The sequence below is a fragment of the Vidua chalybeata genome, chromosome 22 (assembly GCF_026979565.1).
Source record: "Vidua chalybeata isolate OUT-0048 chromosome 22, bVidCha1 merged haplotype, whole genome shotgun sequence".
Taxonomy (NCBI): domain Eukaryota; kingdom Metazoa; phylum Chordata; class Aves; order Passeriformes; family Viduidae; genus Vidua; species Vidua chalybeata.
The window spans coordinates 3,818,465-3,838,212 of record NC_071551.1 but is presented as its reverse complement, the minus strand read 5'-3'; the positions used below and the strand labels follow the sequence as shown (position 1 = coordinate 3,838,212).

The following is a 19,748-nucleotide window of genomic DNA, read 5'->3' as shown; positions in this document are numbered from 1 at the left end:
GACACACACACAATGTAAAAAACACACACACAATGCACATAACACACACACAATGTACACAACACACACACACAGAGTGTACACAACACACACACAATGTAAAAACCACATACACAGAGCATACACAGCACACACACAACATTTACAACACAATGTACACAACACACTCACACACAATGTACAGAACACACACGCAAACACAACATACAAAATGTTTATTCAGACCAGTCTGCCTGCACAGGATGCTCAACAGTGGTTTCACCCCAGAGTCACCCACTTGCCTCGAATGGAGCACAAAACACAACAGGGAAAGCAGCAGAGGCACAAAATCCATCCTCTCCCTGAGGAGCAGGAAAGGTCCCTTTCAGCTGCTTCCCACCAGCCAGCAGAGACCTTGGCAGGAGTCAGGGCTGGCTCTGGGCCACCAGCCCAGCACAGTTGGGAGCCAGGGAAAGCCGTGGTGCTTCTCTGGCAATGCGCTTCCCCTTCCTCAGAAAGAAAAGACACCCGAAAAAAGGAACATTTCACTTTTCCACTTGGAAAATCCTTCTGCAACATCAGTTTGGTGGCTTGGAAAAGTCTTGCTGGAAGAGAGGGGGAGAGGAGATGAGAGGATGCACTGGGTGGTCTCATATCAAACACCATAAGTGACACTTTTGGCGTGCCCAGCCTTCATTTACTTCACAGCAGCAGAACTTCTGGTGTTCAGGTTTCTTTCCCCACAGTCTTTTGTAAAACCCAGTCCCAGGGAAAATGAGTCCCATCCTTGTGCCACAGCGCATCCTCCATGTGGCAGCTTCCAGGGAGCCCTGGCTGCTTCTGCACCCCCACACCAACCCCCTCTTGCCACGGTGGGTTTTAGAAAACCCTCAACCAAGCAGCATCACAGATTCCTCTTTTTTTTTTTTTTTTTTGTTTTGTTTTGGTTTTTTTTTAAGGCATTTGCTGGCTCACTGGCATTTTCTCCTGGATCTCCTCATACTTGGGCGGAGGGGTGAGGGGCTCTATCGTGATGGGGACGCTGCTGTTGCCCTGCGCCAGGTTTAGCCTGATGTCCTTCAGGTGCAGCTTCTCGGACTTGATCCTGCGGACCTTGAGGGGCTTGAGGCGCTTGCTGAGGCGGGAGCTGTGCCGGCTGGGCGGCCTCTCCGGGCCGGGCTCCCCGCCCGCCGCTCCCGGCGCCGCGCTGCCCTCCTCCAGCCCTGCCAAGGACTCGTAGGAGGGCAGGGACACGCTGAGCCTGTTGCTCCTGTCCGAGTCTCTGGGCTCGGAGTAGCCCGTGTTCATCACCTCCTCGTAGCTGGGCACATAATATTGGGAAGAGACGTCTTCATCCTCTTCTTGACTGGAGGGGAAAGGGTTAAGTCTGGGTAGCATCGTTGTGGGAAGGGGATGGAGAGGGAAGAATAAAACCACCCCACCCCACCAGAAATAGTTTTTGCCCTTCTCTATTATATGCCAGTTTCCTTTCGCTTGACAGAATAAATTGTGACCCCACCTAAGTTCAGACAGATTTTATTTTCTTGTGACTTATGGCCATATTTGATCATCCCTTTCTCTGCCCACTGACCCTTTTCTATTCTATTCTATTCAGGAGTGATTTCTTCCCTCAAGAGAACATCAGTTTCTCTCCTCCACTCACAAAAAACAGTCAAAATACATTAGAAAAGGACATCACCCCTCTGTCATTCTGATTTCTTATGGGTTGGGTACCTCGGGATTTTCTGCAAAGAGATTCAACTCCATGCCACCGTCTATGCACAGGTACCTGCACACAATACTTGCCATTTCTTTGGCATTCTGAAGTTAACTTTCCAATCAAACACGAAAAATCAGTTTTCTCCGAGGATCTGCAGACCCTGACAAGAGCCAGCAGAGCCATTGTCCCCTCCTGTCCCCTTGCACCCCACACTGCTCCCCTCAATGCTCCCTGCCTCTCTCTGCACAGGGAGCCCTGCTGATGGACAGGTACTTCCCCCGTGCCTGTGTTTGTCCAGACTGTGCCTGCTGTGGCAGCAGCCTTTGCTCTGCCCCACAAAGCTCCCTGAGCAAACAGCTGAGCCCCGCAGACTTTCACCGGGTCTAAACTCCAAGGCCGGTCTCCAAGGCTGTTTGGCACCTTGGCTGCAGCCAGCGAGGCAGAGTCAGCCCCTCTCCTGCCCCTCTGGCTGCTCTCCTGGCGTGTGGCAGGAGCCTCCTGCTCTCCGTGCCACCCACGACCCTGCCCAGCGTTCCCTCAGCTTGCTCCCGTGGGCCAACCCCGCCAGGAGTGGCACCTCTGCCAACGCTGCCCTGGCCACAGCTCTGTCTAGAGCCCACCTCACACACCAACAGGGCTCCCTTCCACCTACAGCTGCATAAATGCAGCCGGAGCCATTCCTTCCCCATCTCCAGCACATACCAAAACCCTAAACTACGGAATGTGCTTCCTTATTTCAGCACGTGCTGCCTTCCTCTCCTTGCTCCAGATCCTCCCGAGTACCAAGAGCCCTTGGCTTCATTCCCACACCCGATCCCGCTCCCTCTGTCCCCAGAACGCCTCCTCACCTGTCCTCCTGCTGCGAGGGCTCCGCAGACACCTGGCGCTGCACGTGAGCGATGGCGAGGTCCTCGCTCTGCCTCTTCTTGTCGCGCACGTTGAGGCAGAGGGAGAGCAGGAGCAGCAGCACGCCCGCCCCCACCAGCACGTAGGCCACCGAGAAGGTTTTGCTCTTCAGGATGCCGCCGGAGCCGCGGTCGGGCTTGCTGCTGTTGCCGGCGTGGCTGCCGGGTTTGTCGGGGGGGCCGAAGCCGGGCACGAGGTTCCACACGGCCATGATGATGCCGAGCACCAGCATGCCCAGCCCGATGGCCGTCAGGGCGTAGTGGGACCCGTTGGCCCGCGACTGGGCCATGGCTGCTGGGGGCTGTGCCCGCGTCACCGCATGGCTCGGGGCAGGGGGGCTGCAGCCCTGCTGGCATGCGTGCGGCCCCCTCCCCGGGCGGGCGGCGAGCTCTGGGGACAGAGGGGAAAGCTGTGGTGAGCGCACGGCAAACAGCAAAGGCTCTGCGGCCACCACGACACCAGCTGATCCAACTGACACTGGAATCTCACGCTGCCCTGCCCGAGGAGTGCGTGTCAGGATAGAGCAGGGTAGGTGGATCCTTCCTGGCCGTTCTCATCCCCGTCCTTCACTACTTTCTCAGCTGTAATATCCACCAACCTTTGAAAGCAATCAAATCACTGATGTTTGCTCAGGGCTTAGGTTGCCTGTCCTTAGGAGTGTGATAACTGACAGCTTCACAGCACTAAAAGAAGGCCATCAAAATCTATTTCAAGAGCTGTTGTCAATGCAAACCAACTTGGAAATGCTCAGAAACACATCTCTAGCTGAACAGCTTCTCCTCTCCCCCTGTTTGAGAGGGAGCAGGGCTCCTCACGGCGCTGGCTGCCTGCCCTGGAACGCCTTCCTGCCCAGAGAACAGAAACCAAAACTGCCTCTCTCCCAGCCAGCTCGACCCTGTGGCTTCCCCCGGCTGCTGCTGGCAAGGGCTGCCGGGATGATGAGCCCTTGCAAGGGCCCCTGGCTCACTCCAGGCTGGCTCTTACCCTCCCCAGGCTGGTGCTGAGTGCCCCAGCCGCATCCCTCAGGGATGTCGAGCACGAACACTCCCGACCAGCCAGGCCACGGGTGGGAACTCCTCTGACTGTCTTCTGAGTCACCAGAACCAAACGTGCTCGATTTCCAAAAATAAACACACAGAGCCACATCTCCTGCCCACTTGCCTCCCTGGCCTCGGGTCCCGTGACCCACGGGTGGGCAGCTTGCATCCCCACAGCAGAAGTGCCCCATCTCCAGCCCAGTGAGCCTTGCAGATTTATGGATGTGCCGTGTCAGAGAGCTCTCCTTCCCTCCCTGGCTTCTTGATGCTGAGTTGGGCTCACGGTGGCTCTGTGCTGTCAGCAGTGCTATATCCATACACCCCCCCACACCCTTCAGTTCAACCCTCCTGAGCTCAAAAGCAAAATGTTTGCTTGTTTAGCTTGAGTGCACGCCCAGTTTGCAGGGTCAAGGGCCAGACTAAAACAGCACTCCCAGAAAACAGAGCGGCTGCAGCAGGAAAAGACACGCACGCAAGCCCGGAGAGGAGGAATCTGCAGAGGAACTTCCCTGCTCACTGCCCGTGCTCCAGCATGGCTGTGGAGACTCCCAGAGGGGTGTCCCAGCCCCTCTGGACACATCCCTGGCCCCACATGGGTCTGGGCAGGGTAAAGTCTTGTCCCCCGTGGTTTTCTGGGGTTCTGGGACACCCAGGAGCTGCGGATCCCAGCCCGATGGGAGCTGCCCTGGCAGGCAGGGACAAGCCCGTCATTCCCTGCCTTGCCCAGCTCCAGCACGGACTGCTGCTCTGTGTGCTCCTGGGGGGAGGTACCCACTGAGCCTAGCTTTAATTCCACCCCAGTGAGCAGCTGCTGAGAAAGTGGAAATGTCACCTGGATCTCACCTGGATCCCAAGAGCCATCCTCCTACCCAAGCGCTTCCAAGCCCGCCACTGGCGGTACCAGCACGGGCCTCTGCCCGCCCACACAAAGGTTTTGCTCTCTGCTTGTGCCTCACCTGATGATCCAGCTGAGCTCCCATCCTTGCCACAAATACATCAGCCAGCCAAGACTTTACTTGAGAACAGCTGTGCTGGCCTTGGGGCAGGAAAATCACGCTGCGCCCACGGTGGGCACAGAACACACACACGGCCGGTCACATCTACCCAGTGGTGTCTAAATCTCTGTGCCTGCTCACAGCCTCTGTGCCTCCCCTCAGGCACCTCAGTCCTGGAAGTGGGCAGGATTAAAGCTCCTACGTCACCCCTGTGCCTGGAAGTTTTTTACAGATCCATTGCAGTGCTACCCATCAGCCCAGCAATCAGATTAAAGCAGGAGACTTGCTATTCCAGTCAATTTCTCCATTGAATTAGCTCTCTCCTGGCTTCCCAGAGATGTTCTATCGCTGCTCCAGCAGTGCCCTGACGTCAGTACCCTGGGAGGGGAGCTGCTGCTGTCTCTGCCTCAGGTCCAGCACTGTCTGGATGCTCATCCCACCCGGAATGGTTTGGGTGGAAAGGGACCTTAAAGCTCATCTCATCCCACCCCTTGCCATGGGCAGGGACAACTTCCACTATCCCAGGTTGCTCCAAGCTCCATCCAACCTGGCCTTGAATACTTATAGGGGTGGGGCAGCCACAGCTTCTCTGGGCAACCTGTGCCAGGGCCTCACCACCCTCACGGGGAAGAATTTCTTCCTAAATATCCAGTCCAAATTATCCCTCTTTTACTTTAAAATCATCTCCCCTTGTCCTTTCACAACAGGCCCTGTTGTCCCCACATCAGGTGGGTGAGTGATGCCTGAGTGCTTCCCCTTCCCCTTGGCCTGCAAACCAGACCCCTCCCCACGCCGTTCCCTGCCTGCCCATGCCCTGCCCTGGCAATGATTTACACCAGGATCTCCGAACCATTAAACTCCTCCGGCACGGCTGCACAGCCCGGGGGGCACCCACGCCTCCTCTGGGCTTCCCGCACCTCTCCCCTACCCCTGCAGGCTGCCGGAGCCCTTCGGGATGCTCTTGCGACATCTCCAAGTGTTAATTGCTCATGAGAAGGTTCGGGATAAGCCCGTTCTCAGCACCACACGCCCCGAAGGCACTGGCACGGGCGGCAGGTGGAGCAGCAGCAGGAACAGCTTCCCTCCATGGGACACAGCTTCCCTCCATGGGACACAGCCCCTCTCCATGGAACACAGCCCCTCCATGGGACACAGCCACTCCATGGGACACAGCCCCCCTCCATGGGACACAGCCCCTCCATGGAACACAGCCCCTCCATGGAACACAGCCCCTCCATGGGACACAGCCCCTCCATGGGACACAGCCCCCCTCCATGGGACACAGCCCCCCTCCATGGGACACAGCCCCTCCATGGAACACAGCCCCTCTCCATGGAACACAGCCCCTCCATGGAACACAGCCCCTCTCCATGGAACACAGCCCCTCCATGGGACACAGCCCCTCCATGGAACACAGCCCCTCCATGGGACACAGCCCCTCCATGGGACACAGCTCCCCTCCATGGAACACAGCTCCCCTCCATGGGACACAGCTCCCCTCCATGGGACACAGCCCCCCTCCATGGGACACAGCCCCCCTCCATGGGACACAGCTCCCCTCCATGGGACACAGCCCCTCCATGGGACACAGCCCCCCTCCATGGGACACAGCCCCTCCATGGAACACAGCCCCTCTCCATGGAACACAGCCCCTCCATGGGACACAGCCCCTCCATGGGACACAGCTCCCCTCCATGGAACACAGCTCCCCTCCATGGGACACAGCTCCCCTCCATGGGACACAGCTCCCCTCCATGGGACACAGCCCCTCCATGGGACACAGCCCCCCTCCATGGGACACAGCCCCCCTCCATGGGACACAGCCCCCCTCCATGGGACACAGCCCCCCTCCATGGGACACAGCTCCCCTCCATGGGACACAGCCCCTCCATGGGACACAGCCCCTCCATGGGACACAGCCCGGATTGTGTTCCCCATCCCGGTGGCCCGGCAGGAGCTGCGGCCCCGCTGGGTGACTCACGAGGAAGCCCGACACCCCCTGCTGCCCTCACAGCACCCACGCTCCTCTGCCCTCCACAACCTTTGGATTTTTCCCTGCCGTGACATCACCTTCCCGCTCACGCTCCAGCAGCGGCGCCTTTGTCACGGGACCGCGGGAGATGAGTCTGCAGCCCAGGGAACAGGGCGAGCCCCGATGCAGTCACCAGACACGGGATGAGCTCCAGGGGCTTCCTCGCTCCCCAGGACCGCGCCACAGAGCGACACAGCCCCTCAGAGCTGCCTCCAAAAAACAGGGTGTGGCTCCATCACCAGTCACACAACTAATTTTCTGGAAAATTCTGGGGGAAATGAAACCCGTTCTCCAACCATCCGAAGATTCCAGTCTCCTCTGTGTTAGATTACAAGGCTCTCCCTCCATCTTCATGCTTCCACCCAGAGAACCTGCTCATTAACCTCCTTCCCTGCTAATTTCTGGCCCGACACATCCTCAGGAGTTTGTTTCTGCAATGGCCACAACCTCGTGCTGAGCCCTCCCCTCGTTACACAGGGGTTCAACCCACCAGGAACACAAAACTCCATGTGGGGGTCTAAAAAGCAACAGGTCAGGACCTGTGAGGTATTTTCACAGAGTCCTAGAATGTTTGGGTTTGGAAGGGATCTTAAAGACCATCTACTTCCAACTCCCTGCCATGGTTTCTCTGTTTTTGTCCCTTCTTGCTGCCCCTGTTACCCCTGCCCCAGGAACAGGGATGTTTCTGGCCAGATGCAGCCCAGGGGATGCAGGGAACAGCCAGAGAAATCCAGCTGAGTCACGAAAAGAAGCATTGCTGCTGATTTAGCCAATTTCTGATCTTTTGGACAAATTCCAGGCCATTTTAGAGCATCTCACCAGGGAACAGGAATCTGGAGAGACAGCCCCACGCAGACTATCAGGGCTTACACTTCCTGCCTAGAGCACAAAAGAACACAACCACATTTCCATTGCCTGCAGCATTCCCTACAGACATTAAAGAGGTATTTTACCCTCTTTCTTAAATTTAGTTTTTAACCACCCCTCCTCAGTTGTACCTTGCAGACAGCACTGGGGGAACAGAGATGTTTTCCTCAAACCTTGCCCAAGGCTCTCCCACTCCAGAGGGAGCCCAGGGCCCCCAGCTCTGCCAGTTCCTGCAAAACAAGGGCAAAGCCCATGCCCAGGCTCAGATTGCTGCAATCCAGCCGGCTGGCCGTGGCCTCCACAGCAGAACAACAGTGACAGGAGCCACAAAACACCCCACTTCCACAAAGCCGTGCCTGGCCATTCCCAAGCCACATGCATCCAGCTCTGCTGTGTCCCTGGGAACTCTGGGCACAGTTGCCAAGGGTTTCTGAAGTGGCACGGATCACGCAGGCCACGGTAGCCAAACTCCAGAGCTGTAGTCATGACTGTGCAGCAGCCATCACCTTGGCCTTTGGAATGAGATACACGAAACTGCCTTCCAGACTCCTTCTCCCCCTAATTCCATTGCACCCACCCAAGCGGCGCCTGCTGCAGTGGTGATGGACAGGGACAGGGACAGGGAGTCCTTTTACGTTTGTGTTGCAGGACGTTGCCATTTGTTCCTGGGGACAATGCTGCCGTGGCCACCGAGGCCACGCTGGCACCGAGGCCCTGCCTGTGTCCTGGTTGCTGTGTAAACACTGTCCTGTGGCTTTTCCTGCTCCAGGCTCTGGGATTTGCACTGGGATCAACTGCTACGCTAATGCTTTCAGGCCCAGCTCTGCTAAACCAGGGAGGGGCCTTGGGGTGATGCCTAAGGGTTTTAGCTTTTAATATTTTTCATATATTTGTAGCTTTGTAGATTGTTAATGCATGGCTGTAACTCCTAGTACTTTTCTTATCTTTCTTCTCTACATTTAGGAACAACAAGCCAACCTTAGAAACGCTTTCCCAAAATACTGTCTAGTCTTATTCCAAGAAAAGAATCAACTACAAGGATGTCCTGTTTTCCAAACAGAATCTGGACCAGACAAAACAAAAGTGGGGTAAAAAAAAGCCTCTGGACTGCTTCCAGTGGGCAGGACCCTGGAATTATTATCTAATCAACTAAGCTTTTAATTGGAGAGTATATGATAAGCATACTAATCTACTAACCTTACAAAAATTGTAGAAATACTATAGCATGTGTGATTTTTGCCATATTGTGTACCTGAAAGCTTTCACTAAAGGTTTGCTTTTACATCCACTCTGATGCTGTTGGGAAGATCTATTCTATTTTCCAGGCAACAGGGGTGCTCACCTCTCTCCAGGGAGCTGAATTCCTTGTGCACCTAGGCCTGGGAAAGCACGCCTGCCTGGGAAATCCCAGCACTTTGACTCTTCCTCCTTCCTGCTTTCCTTTGGACACCACTTTGCACCTCTGAGTTTGGAATTTAAAAAGAAAAAAAATTCTAATCTGCTGTTTCTGCTGCGATAAAGCCATTCCTCCGCAGCCTCCCCCTGGTTTTTGTTCTGGGACCTCTCCCCAGATAACACCCAGACAAACACACCCCCCTCCAGAGCCTTGTAGCACGGGGAGACATTATCCATCTGCCCTTTTGATGTCCTCTGAAGCAGAACCCAGCATTCCTGCTTCCTCCCAGCCCCTCTGGAGTGCTTTAAGCACCTCCTGTCCCACCACTGGAGCCCCTGGATGATTATCTCCCCTTCCTGCAAGTCACTAACCTGGCACTTGCCACTGGCTGCCATCGGCCTCGCCAGCACCGCCTTCCTCATCCTCTGCCTGGATTTCCAGCAGCGCGTTTTTCCCCAACACAGCATCACCTCTCCCCATGCTTTTCCAATGAGTATGACCACAAAGAAAACCCACTGGAGACGGCCAAGGAGCCCCCAAGGCAGGAAGGGAGTGAGTGATGCTGGAGGACACAGAGCCAGCCCGGGCACTCGGAGCAGGCTGGGCAGCCAAGCGACACGGAGCAGCCAGGCTCAGAGCAGCCGTGTTCCGCAAGGGGGGCACGGGTATTTTGATATGGATGGAGCTTTGCTGGGGATTATATTGCTCCAAGCCACCTGCACTGCTCACACAGGATATTTAGCTGCTTCTACAGCGCCCTGACATCAGTTTCTGCCTGTGAAATACACTGGGAATGAGGGAAGCATGGAGCAGCACGGGGAGGCAGACACATACCTGGGCTGCTGGAGGGATCCCTCCTCCCAGGCTCCAGGCAGGAGGGCAGGCAGACAGCCCTGCCCAGCCCTGGCCCTCTGGCATCTCCTACAGCACTGCCACGGCGCCAGGCACTGGCACTCAGCTCTCTCCAGGGCACCGATGGCCAAACATTCCTCCTTCCCCAGCCACTGCCCTTCCCAAGGCTTTTCCAGCCTGTGTAATTACACAGCTAAATACTTCCGAGTCACCCGGGTCCAGGGCTGGGCTCACCAGCCCCACACCCACATGTTCTTCACTGACACCTGGGAGGTTTCCCTTTCTGGCTCTCATGCCAGGACATCCAGGGCTGTGGACAGCTGCAGGATGCTTGGATTTGTTGTAGAGGGATGTGTTGTGGCAGCATCTCATCTGGCAGTGGCCTAGGTCTGCTCCAGAGAGGCTTTAAGGAGCTGGAAAGCCAGGACCACACCTCCGGGTGCAGCTTCACCTCCATCCACCACACAGAGCCAAGGGTAGCCCATCTCACACGGGACACGCTCATGGAGCTGCTGGTTTCTGCTCACACATCCACACTTCGAGCTGCGCTGTGCTCAGCGACGCTCGTCCCCACCACGTCACCTCCAAAAATCAAACGCCAACACCAGCAGACAACCGCTCTGGGACACGCTTGGGAGAGACCCGCGGGTTTGCCGAGCCCCTCAAAGCTCCAGGCGGGAATGTCACGGCAGGAAGGGCCGAGCCCGCAGTGACCGGCGCTGGGCTCACGGACCGCCCGGCCCCGAGCTGGCCTGCGGGAATGTCCTTCTCCTTGGCTTTGTTTGCTGTCCCAACAGCCTGGCTGGCACACCGCTCCTGCGCCTTCCCGGGGACGGGCATCGCCACCGCGGGCCCGCCATCCGTGACACTGCCCACCCGTGGGCACCGGCAGCGGGCTGGGCTCGGCCCGGGGGGACTCCTTGGCCCCCTCCCTGCTGCTGGTCCTCCCCCAGAGTGCCAGCCGATGGTTCCCGAAACCACAGCCACTCTTCCCCCACTCCTAGCACGGCCAGCCCGGCGCCTGCCAGGGCTGACGAGGTGCCCCAAGCCCACGTGTCCCCAAGGGTGACCCCGAGGCACCGCCGCTCCCCAAACGCCGCCGCTCCAACCTCCCCATGCGCGTCCCCGCTTTGGGGGTGTTTGCTCCTGCTTGGAGGGGTGCTTCCCCCCACTTCGCAGGTGTTTCCCCGAGCTTTGGAAGTCATCCTGCTCAGCCCGAGCCGGACCCGGCTCCGACTCCCCTCCGGTCCCGTTCCCGGTCCCGCTCCCGATCCCGTTCCCGGTCCCGTTCCTGGTCCCGTTCCCGATCCCGTTCCCGGTCCCGTTCCTGGTCCCGTTCCCGGTCCTGTTCCCGGTGGGACTGAGCCCAGCCCGCCCCGCTCCCGGTTCCCAGAGCTCCGAAGAGTCCCAGAACAGAGGGTCCCGTCCCCTCCCGGCTGTCCCGACCCCACGTACCTCCGGCGGCGGCTGCGGTGGGTCCTGCGGGGCCGCTCCGCCCTCCCCGGCCCGGCCCTCCGGGGCGGCGCTTCCCGGGACCGGCCCCGCCGTTCCGTTCCGGGAACCGAGACTTCCAAAAGCAGTAGGGACACTCCCCTCAAACCACTAGGGATACCCCCAAAGCCAGGTGTGGGTCGCAGTGGGGATGCCGGTCGCGTCACCGCCTCGGAGTTGCAGCCCCTGCTTGGTGCATCACAGCCCCACATCTCTGCTTTCATAGATCCCCGAATGGTTTGGGTTGGAAAGGACCTTAAAGCTCATCCCGTTCCACCCTGCCCTGGGCAGGGACACCTTCCACTATCCCAGGTTGCTCCACACCTCATCCAACCTGGCCTTGGACACTTTCGGGGATGGGGCAGCCACAGCTTCTCTGGGTAACCTGAGCTAGGGCCTCACCATCCTCCCATGGAAAAATTTATTTCCAATACCTAATGAAAGTTTTAGTTTTTATTCTACAGTTTAAAACCCATCTTGCAATGGACCAGCTTTGTAAAACTCTTGTAGAAATGAGCGGAAGTTTTACTCAATGAGTTTCAAGCTTTGTTTGCAGAAGCCCCATTTTGAGGAACTCCAATCACTCAGGCTCATCACTGCATTCAACAGAGCAAAGCCAAGCTTGCACTCACAGGGAGCCTGGAAAGCACTTTTTGTCAGTCTGCTGCCCTCTATAAACATTCCCAGTTAACCACTTGTGTGCTGGGAAGAGCCATTTCAGGCATGGCCCTCACCATGGCTCCTGGCCACATGCCTTGGCCTCATAGCCAGACATTCCCATGGTTTCCAGACTGAGCCACAGGGAGCAGAGCTGGGCTCTGGCAAACCTCAGTGCAGCTAACGCCGTGTCCAGTGTCACCTCTCCTTGGCTGCCATCCCAGCAGCAATGAGGATGTGTTTTTCCAGGCTCTTCTCACACCCAGCTGTAATAATAAACACCACCAAGGACTCAAATCTTGTTATAGATGATACTCAGGGTGGGTTTTTTTCCTGATCCAAGCAAAAAACTGCATCACTATGCTGCTGGACCAGCCACTGCAGTTTTTCCTGTCCGTTAAGCCCTGCGAGACCTTGTGGAGGCAAAAGCCATCGTGAACCAAATGAAACTTGTCACATCACCGGGCGTGACTCAGCTCCACAGCCCTGCCTTGGGGCCACTGGTGTTCAGGATGCTTGGGAAACCCCCACTGCTTCCCTGCATCTCTCCCTAGGAGCACAATCCCACATGGAGCTGATGGTATTTTCCACTGACTCACCTGCCCGTGATATCTCCCCTCTCTAATCAAAGGGCAATTCCAAGAGCTGTGCTATAAAAAGAAACAATTATTAAACAAAACTGCATTTTTCCCCCCCTTGGATGGATTGTTTTGCATTTTTTGGCTTGGCCACCGGCTCAGGCAAATTCACCCCACTTCAGGTGGATTTTCCCCTCTCCTTCTCCACCTTCCTGTGTCAAACACAAACCTGACATCCCAAGCAGCTCTGGCAGTCAGGAGACACAACAGGGGATTGTTTTCTCTGTAAGAAAGCGGGGGGAACATGGACTTCACACAGTGACTGTCACCAATCCGGCGCAGGGAGAGCTCCGTGCCCGAGCCAGGTCACCCCCCTGCAGAGGCCCTGGAGACCGTGAGCACAGAGGGGACATTCATAACGTGGTTCCTCGGGTTCCCACTCCACAAAGCTGAATTTTGGCCAGGAATGGGCTTTTCAGTGGCAGTGGAGCAGGATCAAGGAAGGGGGGCTTGCCTTCACCCCTTGGATGGCTGCTAAAGCACCTGCCTCTCCCTGACACACATTCTCTGTGGGATAATGTATTCACATCCATCCCTTGGGCTCATTTCCCTTTCCAGCTCTGCAGCCATCCCAGTGTGGGGATTTATCTCTGGCAGCTCAAATCTTTCCCTTGCAAACACTCCCTGCCCAGTCCCAGGCTGGGACTTCTCCAGGGTGATTATCCAGCCAGGTATGCAGGGTACAGAGCACAGGAATGCCAAGAGGAAACTGGAGCCCCACCAGAACCACCAGCAGGCAACAAAAAGGGCCTTTCAGAGGAGCATCTGATGCCCTGCTACGTGTAAAGGTGCCAGGGGCTCACATTATCCTGCCTTAGAAATTGCTCACTGGAACATTTCCCTGCTTTTTCCTGCTCTAAGGTGCTCAACATGTCCAGTGGAAGCCTGGACATGTTCCTGGATTCCTCCAAAACTTCCCAACAGTGAGCCAGAAGCACTGCTCCAGCTGACTCCTGGATACCCACAGCTGGATGCTTGTCCTGGAAGAGGTAAAGCCCATCCCTGGGAGTCAGGTCAGTAGAGCCACCAGACTGCACATGTACATTATACTGTAATTATTGTAATAATTACTGTAATAATTATTGTAAAGCCATGGAGTGATAGGACAAGGTGAAATGGGATCAAACTGGCAGAGGGCAGATCTAGATTAGATATGAGGAAGAAATTCTTCCCTGTGAGGGTGGGGAGGCCTTGACACAGGTTGCTTTGGCTGCCCCATCCCTAGAAGTGTTCAAGGCCAGGCTGGATGGGGTTTAGAGCAAACTGGGATAGTGGAAGCTGTCCCTGCCCATAGCAGGGGGTGGGATGAGATGGTCTCTAAGGTTTCTTCCTGTCCAAACTATTCTGTGATTTGATGATTAATAGAGTTAACAGCTAATAAACACCAAAAATATAATATACATCCATATATAAATATAATGTATAATGGAACATGGCAGGGCCCCAGCTTTGCCCCCAGGATGAAAATCCATCCCAGCCTGCTCCATGATGGGCTTCCTCAGATCCCATGCCCAGCCCACACACACCGCTCTATACTTTTCTCTCTCTTCCTCATGCCTTGGTTCCTGCACCCCAATTTAGAGTCCCTGCCGGGCTGCAGGCTGGGAACTTGCCATGCAAGTGGGAAAAAAGAGGAAAAGCAGCCACTTGGGAGGCATTTCCACACGCTGCCGGTGGGAGGGTGTGACCTGCCAGCATCTCCTGGCGGGGTGAGGATCCGGTGTCCCGGGGCTGCGGTGCCGGTACAACCAGTTCAACCACCGTGCCAGGTCACCGTCTGCTGCTGCAAGCACGTCTGCAGCTGGAAAACAGTGTAAATAAAGCCACTGTGTTCACAGTAATGACAGTAAATAACCTGCTGCTTCCTCCTGGAGCTGCTCCGGGGGCTGCTGCATCCCCTCAGTGAAGCTCTGGCTTGGGCAGGACTTGGGAATAGGAGACCCAGGGCCTGAGGAGAGCACAGCTGGAAGAGAAGGGCTACGGTGGTGTTGTGCAGCTGGTTATTTAAAAGAGTTGAGCAGAGATTAATGTAGCCTTCCAAAATTAAGAGCAGATGGTGAATGAGGGCTGCTGTCCAAGAACAGGAAAATGCTGGGAGATCAATCACTAGCAGTGATAAAACTCCAAGGAAACCTTCTTACCTGGATATGAGGCCTTGTCACAGCTCCAGCGTCCCAGCTGGATGGAGTGGAGCCACTCGTGCTCTGCTGGTGCTCGTGGCTGTGTCAGGTCGGGGCAGTGGGGAGGTAAGACAGGGGCTGAAGTGGGGAGTGGCAGAGCAGGATGTCCCAAAGGATGTCTGCAGTGAGGGACACCGTCAGGCACTGCTGCATCCCCTGGGCTGCGCAGGCGAGGACTCGAGGACACGTCCAGTGCTGGCTTTGGACATACAAAGCAGCACCAGTGGAAAACTCCTCCAGGGAAAACACTGAAAATGGGTGAATTAATGACAGGTACATTCCCAAATTTCCTGAGCAATAAACCAGCAGCCTCAGCAGCAGCCCTTGACACCAGTTTTTGGGGAGATCACCATCACCCACACTCTGTGACCCACCCCGTGCCAAAGCTCACCAACCTCCTGATGATTTATTCAGCTGTTTGGGGTACATCAGTTTAGCTCTTTATCACCAAAAATCCAGCCCGGGGAGATGACCAGCTAAAGCTGTGGGGTGAGTCAGTGCAGAGACAGGAAATGTCCCAGACTCACCCCTGTTTCCCTGCTGTGACCTCTCAACCCCATTCCTGATCCACAGGTTACAAGTGCAAGGCTGTGGCACGGCAGGTAAACCCAGCTCCTGTTGTAACGTCACGCAGAGATGATGCCAGCACCGGCACAGCTGGCTCACACACCAGGAGCTGCTGGGGACAGCACCCTCTGTGGGGTACCCGGCCATCCCACACAGCGCCCCATGCCCCCACCTGCTGTTGCGATATTTGCCTTTCTCAGTCTAAAGTCCTCGCCAGAGAAAAGGCTCTTGTGAGCGTCTGCACAACAACGTGCGCGGTGCAAAGTGCACCGACGCGGGCGGTCACACCTAAAACAAACACAGTTTTGTTTTAGTTCCTCCGGGGCGGAGGAACTCGGGGACTGCTCACACGGTGGCAGCAGCGCAGCACGGTGCTGCACAACCAGCCCGGCGGGGATGCAGCAGGGATGGGGCTGATGTGGGATGCAGCAGAGATGAGGATGATGTGGGATACAGCAGAGATGAGGATGATGTGGGATACAGCAGGGATGAGGATGATGTGGGATGCAGGAGGGATGAGGATGATGTGGGATACAGCAGGGATGGGGATGATGTGGGATGCAGCAGGGATGGGGCTGATGTGGGATGCAGCAGAGATGAGGATGATGTGGGATGCAGGAGGGATGAGGATGATGTGGGATACAGCAGGGATGAGGATGAAATGGGATACAGCAGGGATGAAGATGATGTGGGATGCAGCAGGGATGAGGATGATGTGGGATGCAGCAGGGATGAAGATGATGTGGGATGCAGCAGGGATGAGGATGATGTGGGATGCAGCAGGGATGAAGATGATGTGGGATGCAGCAGAGATGAGGATGATGTGGGATACAGCAGGGATGAAGATGATGTGGGATACAGCAGGGATGAGGATGATGTGGGATGCAGCAGGGATGAAGATGATGTGGGATGCAGCAGAGATGAGGATGATGTGGGATACAGCAGGGATGAAGATGATGTGGGATACAGCAGGGATGAGGATGATGTGGGATACAGCAGGGATGAAGATGATGTGGGATGCAGCAGAGATGAGGATGATGTGGGATGCAGCAGGGATGAGGCTCCTGCAGCCTCCACTGCCAGGGAAAAGCAGGTTGGGAGGACAAAGCCACCAAGAGGCCCCTCCTCAGCCCAGGACATCACAGACACAGGGAGCGTGGCCCCTCTGCTTGCCGTGGCTCGGGTGCAGGAGGTGACTCATGTCACCCTACACAGGGTCTGCCATGGTTCCCACAGCACAAGGGCAGAAGCCTTACCACGACTGGTGTGGCCCTCTGACACATTGCCAGCTCCCAAAACTTTTAAAAGCACAGATGGGATGGATGAGCACCCACACCCCATCCTATGCACAAAGGACAACATCAAATCTCAGCAGGGATCTGCTCCAAGTGCAGCAAATCCCACCATGGTCTGTGCCCAGCTCATGTTTGCTGTGCTCAGCAGTTGCCCTTTAATGCCACCTGTAGCTCCCATTAATGCTGGATTCCAGCTGCAGGTGATGGAGTTGGAGAGCCAGCTGGCTTCTCCTGAATTTTTCCTATTTTTTTGTGTTCCAGCTCTCCCCATTTCAGACTATGGTGGCTCTTACCTGCTCTGCAGCTGCTCCCAAACCCAGGAGGCTGTTTCTGTCAGAAAAAAAAAAAAAAGAAGAAAAGGTATATCTCTTAATCTGTACCCTGATTATGGGCTTGAAACTCATTTTCAGGTTGCCTTTGCTCCAGCCTGCAAAATAGCCATTGACCCCAAAATGGCATCAGGCCCACTGGAAGTGCTGGCACAGCCCTACAGGTGACCAATGTCATCTGAATGATAGTAACAATAATAATTTATCAACCTCTACATTGATAATAATAATTTATTCAGTGGGAGCACAACACTTCCTGATTTCTCCACTGTCTGCTGTTCTTCTTTTCATTAGATTCTCCGTATCCGAGCGGGACATCTCCTGGCTCTCCTTACTTACCTTAAACTCTTGAAATCCCCATTTCATACAGATGCAGACAGTCCCAGCCTCCTGCCAGCATTACTGCATCCAGGAGCAGGCACTTGGCTGGGAGCTGGTCCTGGGAAAAGCTGGCCCAGCCTTCCCCTGAATCCTCCCGTCACCCCGGAGCCCCCGAAATTCACGTGGCACTCAGGGTGTCCTGCACGACAGAGATGCCAACACCCGCCCAGGCTCTCCAATTAAACCACATGGAGTTCATCCATACTTTAAAATAAGCTTTATTTAGATCTTTTATAATTTTATATTTGCATCCATGCCTTCAAGGATTCTCCCCCGCTCACAGGGGGAAAAGTTAAATCTAATGTTACCCATAATTCATATGCTATTTAGCAAAGTTCTCTTTTAAATAAATCATCCTCTTAGTAATTTTTAGAATTACTTCCTAATTTACAAAAAAGCTGAAATGCAAAGGAAACTACTTGATAACAAGGAGATCGCTCATCTGTTCTGGTGGTTTAGAGTTTAAATTATAAAAACGGAGAACAAAGAAAAAAAAACCAAAACAGAACAGAACAGAAAAAAAACCAAAACAGAACCTAAAAAAATAACGAAATACATAAAAATGCTTCTCTGCAGAGAAAAGATGCCATGGGGCAAAGCCTGCCCTGCCACCCCAGGAGAGCCTGGGGGGGCTGGTCCCTCTGTCACCCCCTCCATGGCCTCTCTGCATCATCCCTTGGAATGGAATACACAGCGCGAGGGCATCGGTTTAGTTCGGTGATTTAAGACAAAATACCCTTTTTTTTTTTCAACCAGGGCGCATGTATCAGAATTAAGAAAAATAATACACTATTATAGTTCATTAAATAAATCTTAATACATTTTTTTTTTAAGAGCTTAAAATTATACTGTAAGCATTAAAGCATAAGGTACTTATCTTGGCATAAGCAGAGCGCGGCACGTGTTAGTGGAGAGGGGAAGCGGCTGCCGCACCGGGGGGTGGTTTGGGGGCATTTCCAAGGAATTTGGAAAAACAAGCTCCACTTGTGCTTCCAAATCACCCCAGAGCCAGAAAAACCTCCCTAGTGGGGACTCGTACCGATTTCCCCAGCCCCCTCCGACGGCAGTAACACCCCAAACTGCAGCGGGGTGGCCGGCCCTATCTGGGCAACATCTTGGGATGTGGGATATCTCGGGATATCACCTTGCTCCCAGCTCGTGCCAGATCCCCCTACATTTTACTTGAAGCAAAGGGTGAGCACCCCCCAAAAGCAGGGAAAAACAGCGGGCAAAGCTCCCACCAGCTTGCCCCCATCTGATTTCCCAGCATGTGTTTAGGTTTGCGTTTTCCAAGGCGTTAAGTGCTCCTGGGGCAGCTGAGGGAGCCCGGGCTGGGGGGTCCACAGCCCCAATCTCCCCCAACAGCAACTTCCCAGGACAGTACAGTACAAACACCCCCTTCCTCCTCCCCGCCCCATCCCAACCGACGTGGAAAAATATAAAAATCCCAAAACTTCTGCAATAATTTAGTTAGAATAGCTCCTCTGGGTTTGTGCAAATAAATTAAAACAACTAAAAAGGAACGTTAAAACACTTATTTCCAGACCGGCAGGCGTAACAACCAGCCCGGGTCGCCTCCGCGGGGCTCGGCCAGGAAGACATCACAGCGAAGGAGATTTTCTTGTTGTTGTTGTTTTTTTTTGTGTGTTTTCTCTCTAAGATCCCTCAGCTGGGCAGGTCCTTTGTCCCCAAGCGAGGACATCCCGCAGGCTGGGCTCCGGAAAACAGCGGTTTCGGACAAGAGACATCACAAGCACAAAGTGCACAATATTTCTCGTATTTACAGAGACACAGCAGTCCTTCAAGTTTCAAGTTTTGTCAAAAGAACAAGAAAAAAGAACAAAAAAAAAAAAAACCTCCCAAAACAAGGAAAAAACCCCAACCCAAACGGACGAACTGAAGTGACAACAAAGGAGTTACCAGGATGGAAAAAACCAAAGAAAAAAAAGAGGGAAAAAAGGGAAAAAAACTGAAGTTACGACACAGCTGCATCGCTCCCAAGACAACAGGTAACACGTCCACAGGTGGGACGGGGGTGAGGGATGTGGGATATGTACATGTGCAGGGCCGGGAGAGGCTCTGGCGCCGTCACCAGTCCGCGTCCTCCTCGATGTAGTAGTCGGGGGCCGTCCCGTCGAAGAGACCGGGATCGAGGGACTTGCGCTGCTTCCCCCGGGCAAACACCCTGGAGATGGAGCCAAAGCCCATCTTCTCTTTCTTCTTTTTCCGTTTTTGGTCTTCCAGGTCTTCTAGAGACTGTGGGAGGAGAACACACAAGTTTGGGCGTCCAGCTTTTCCTTTTCCATTTTGCCCCTTCGCTTCAATCAAGGATGATCGACCATGTGGTCCCAGTCCCAAAATGTATTTGCATCCAGATCCCACAAAATATTTTCATCCAGGTCCAAAGTACTGTTAAGATCCTGGAC

General features: G+C 54.8%; 2 protein-coding genes across 9 annotated transcripts in view; both read right to left on the bottom strand.

The window, feature by feature from the left end:
• Positions 1-200: 200 nt before the first annotated feature.
• Positions 201-14,728, bottom strand: TMEM51 (transmembrane protein 51). 3 transcript variants are annotated; one of them, XM_053963103.1, is made up of 3 exons: positions 14,712-14,728; positions 2,548-2,995; positions 201-1,345 (listed from the first exon to the last, which is right to left on the bottom strand). In XM_053963103.1, the coding sequence occupies exons 2-3, from the start codon at positions 2,892-2,894 to the stop codon at positions 934-936; spliced, it is 759 nt and encodes a 252-aa protein (XP_053819078.1). In that variant the 5' UTR covers positions 2,895-2,995; positions 14,712-14,728; the 3' UTR covers positions 201-933. The 3 variants fall into 3 exon arrangements, with proteins under 3 accessions (XP_053819078.1, XP_053819075.1, XP_053819076.1); XM_053963100.1 differs by lacking the exon at positions 14,712-14,728 and adding an exon at positions 11,240-11,314; XM_053963101.1 differs by lacking the exon at positions 14,712-14,728 and adding an exon at positions 8,879-8,935.
• A 2,796-nt stretch (positions 14,729-17,524) lies between these two features.
• KAZN (kazrin, periplakin interacting protein) overlaps positions 17,525-19,748 on the bottom strand; it is a 205,260-nt gene continuing 203,036 nt past the window's right edge. For all 6 annotated transcript variants that reach the window (XM_053962952.1, XM_053962954.1, XM_053962956.1 and 3 more), the window contains one exon: positions 17,525-19,578. In XM_053962952.1, the coding sequence (XP_053818927.1) occupies positions 19,411-19,578 (168 nt within the window). In that variant the 3' untranslated portion in view covers positions 17,525-19,410. The remainder of the gene's footprint in view (positions 19,579-19,748) is intronic.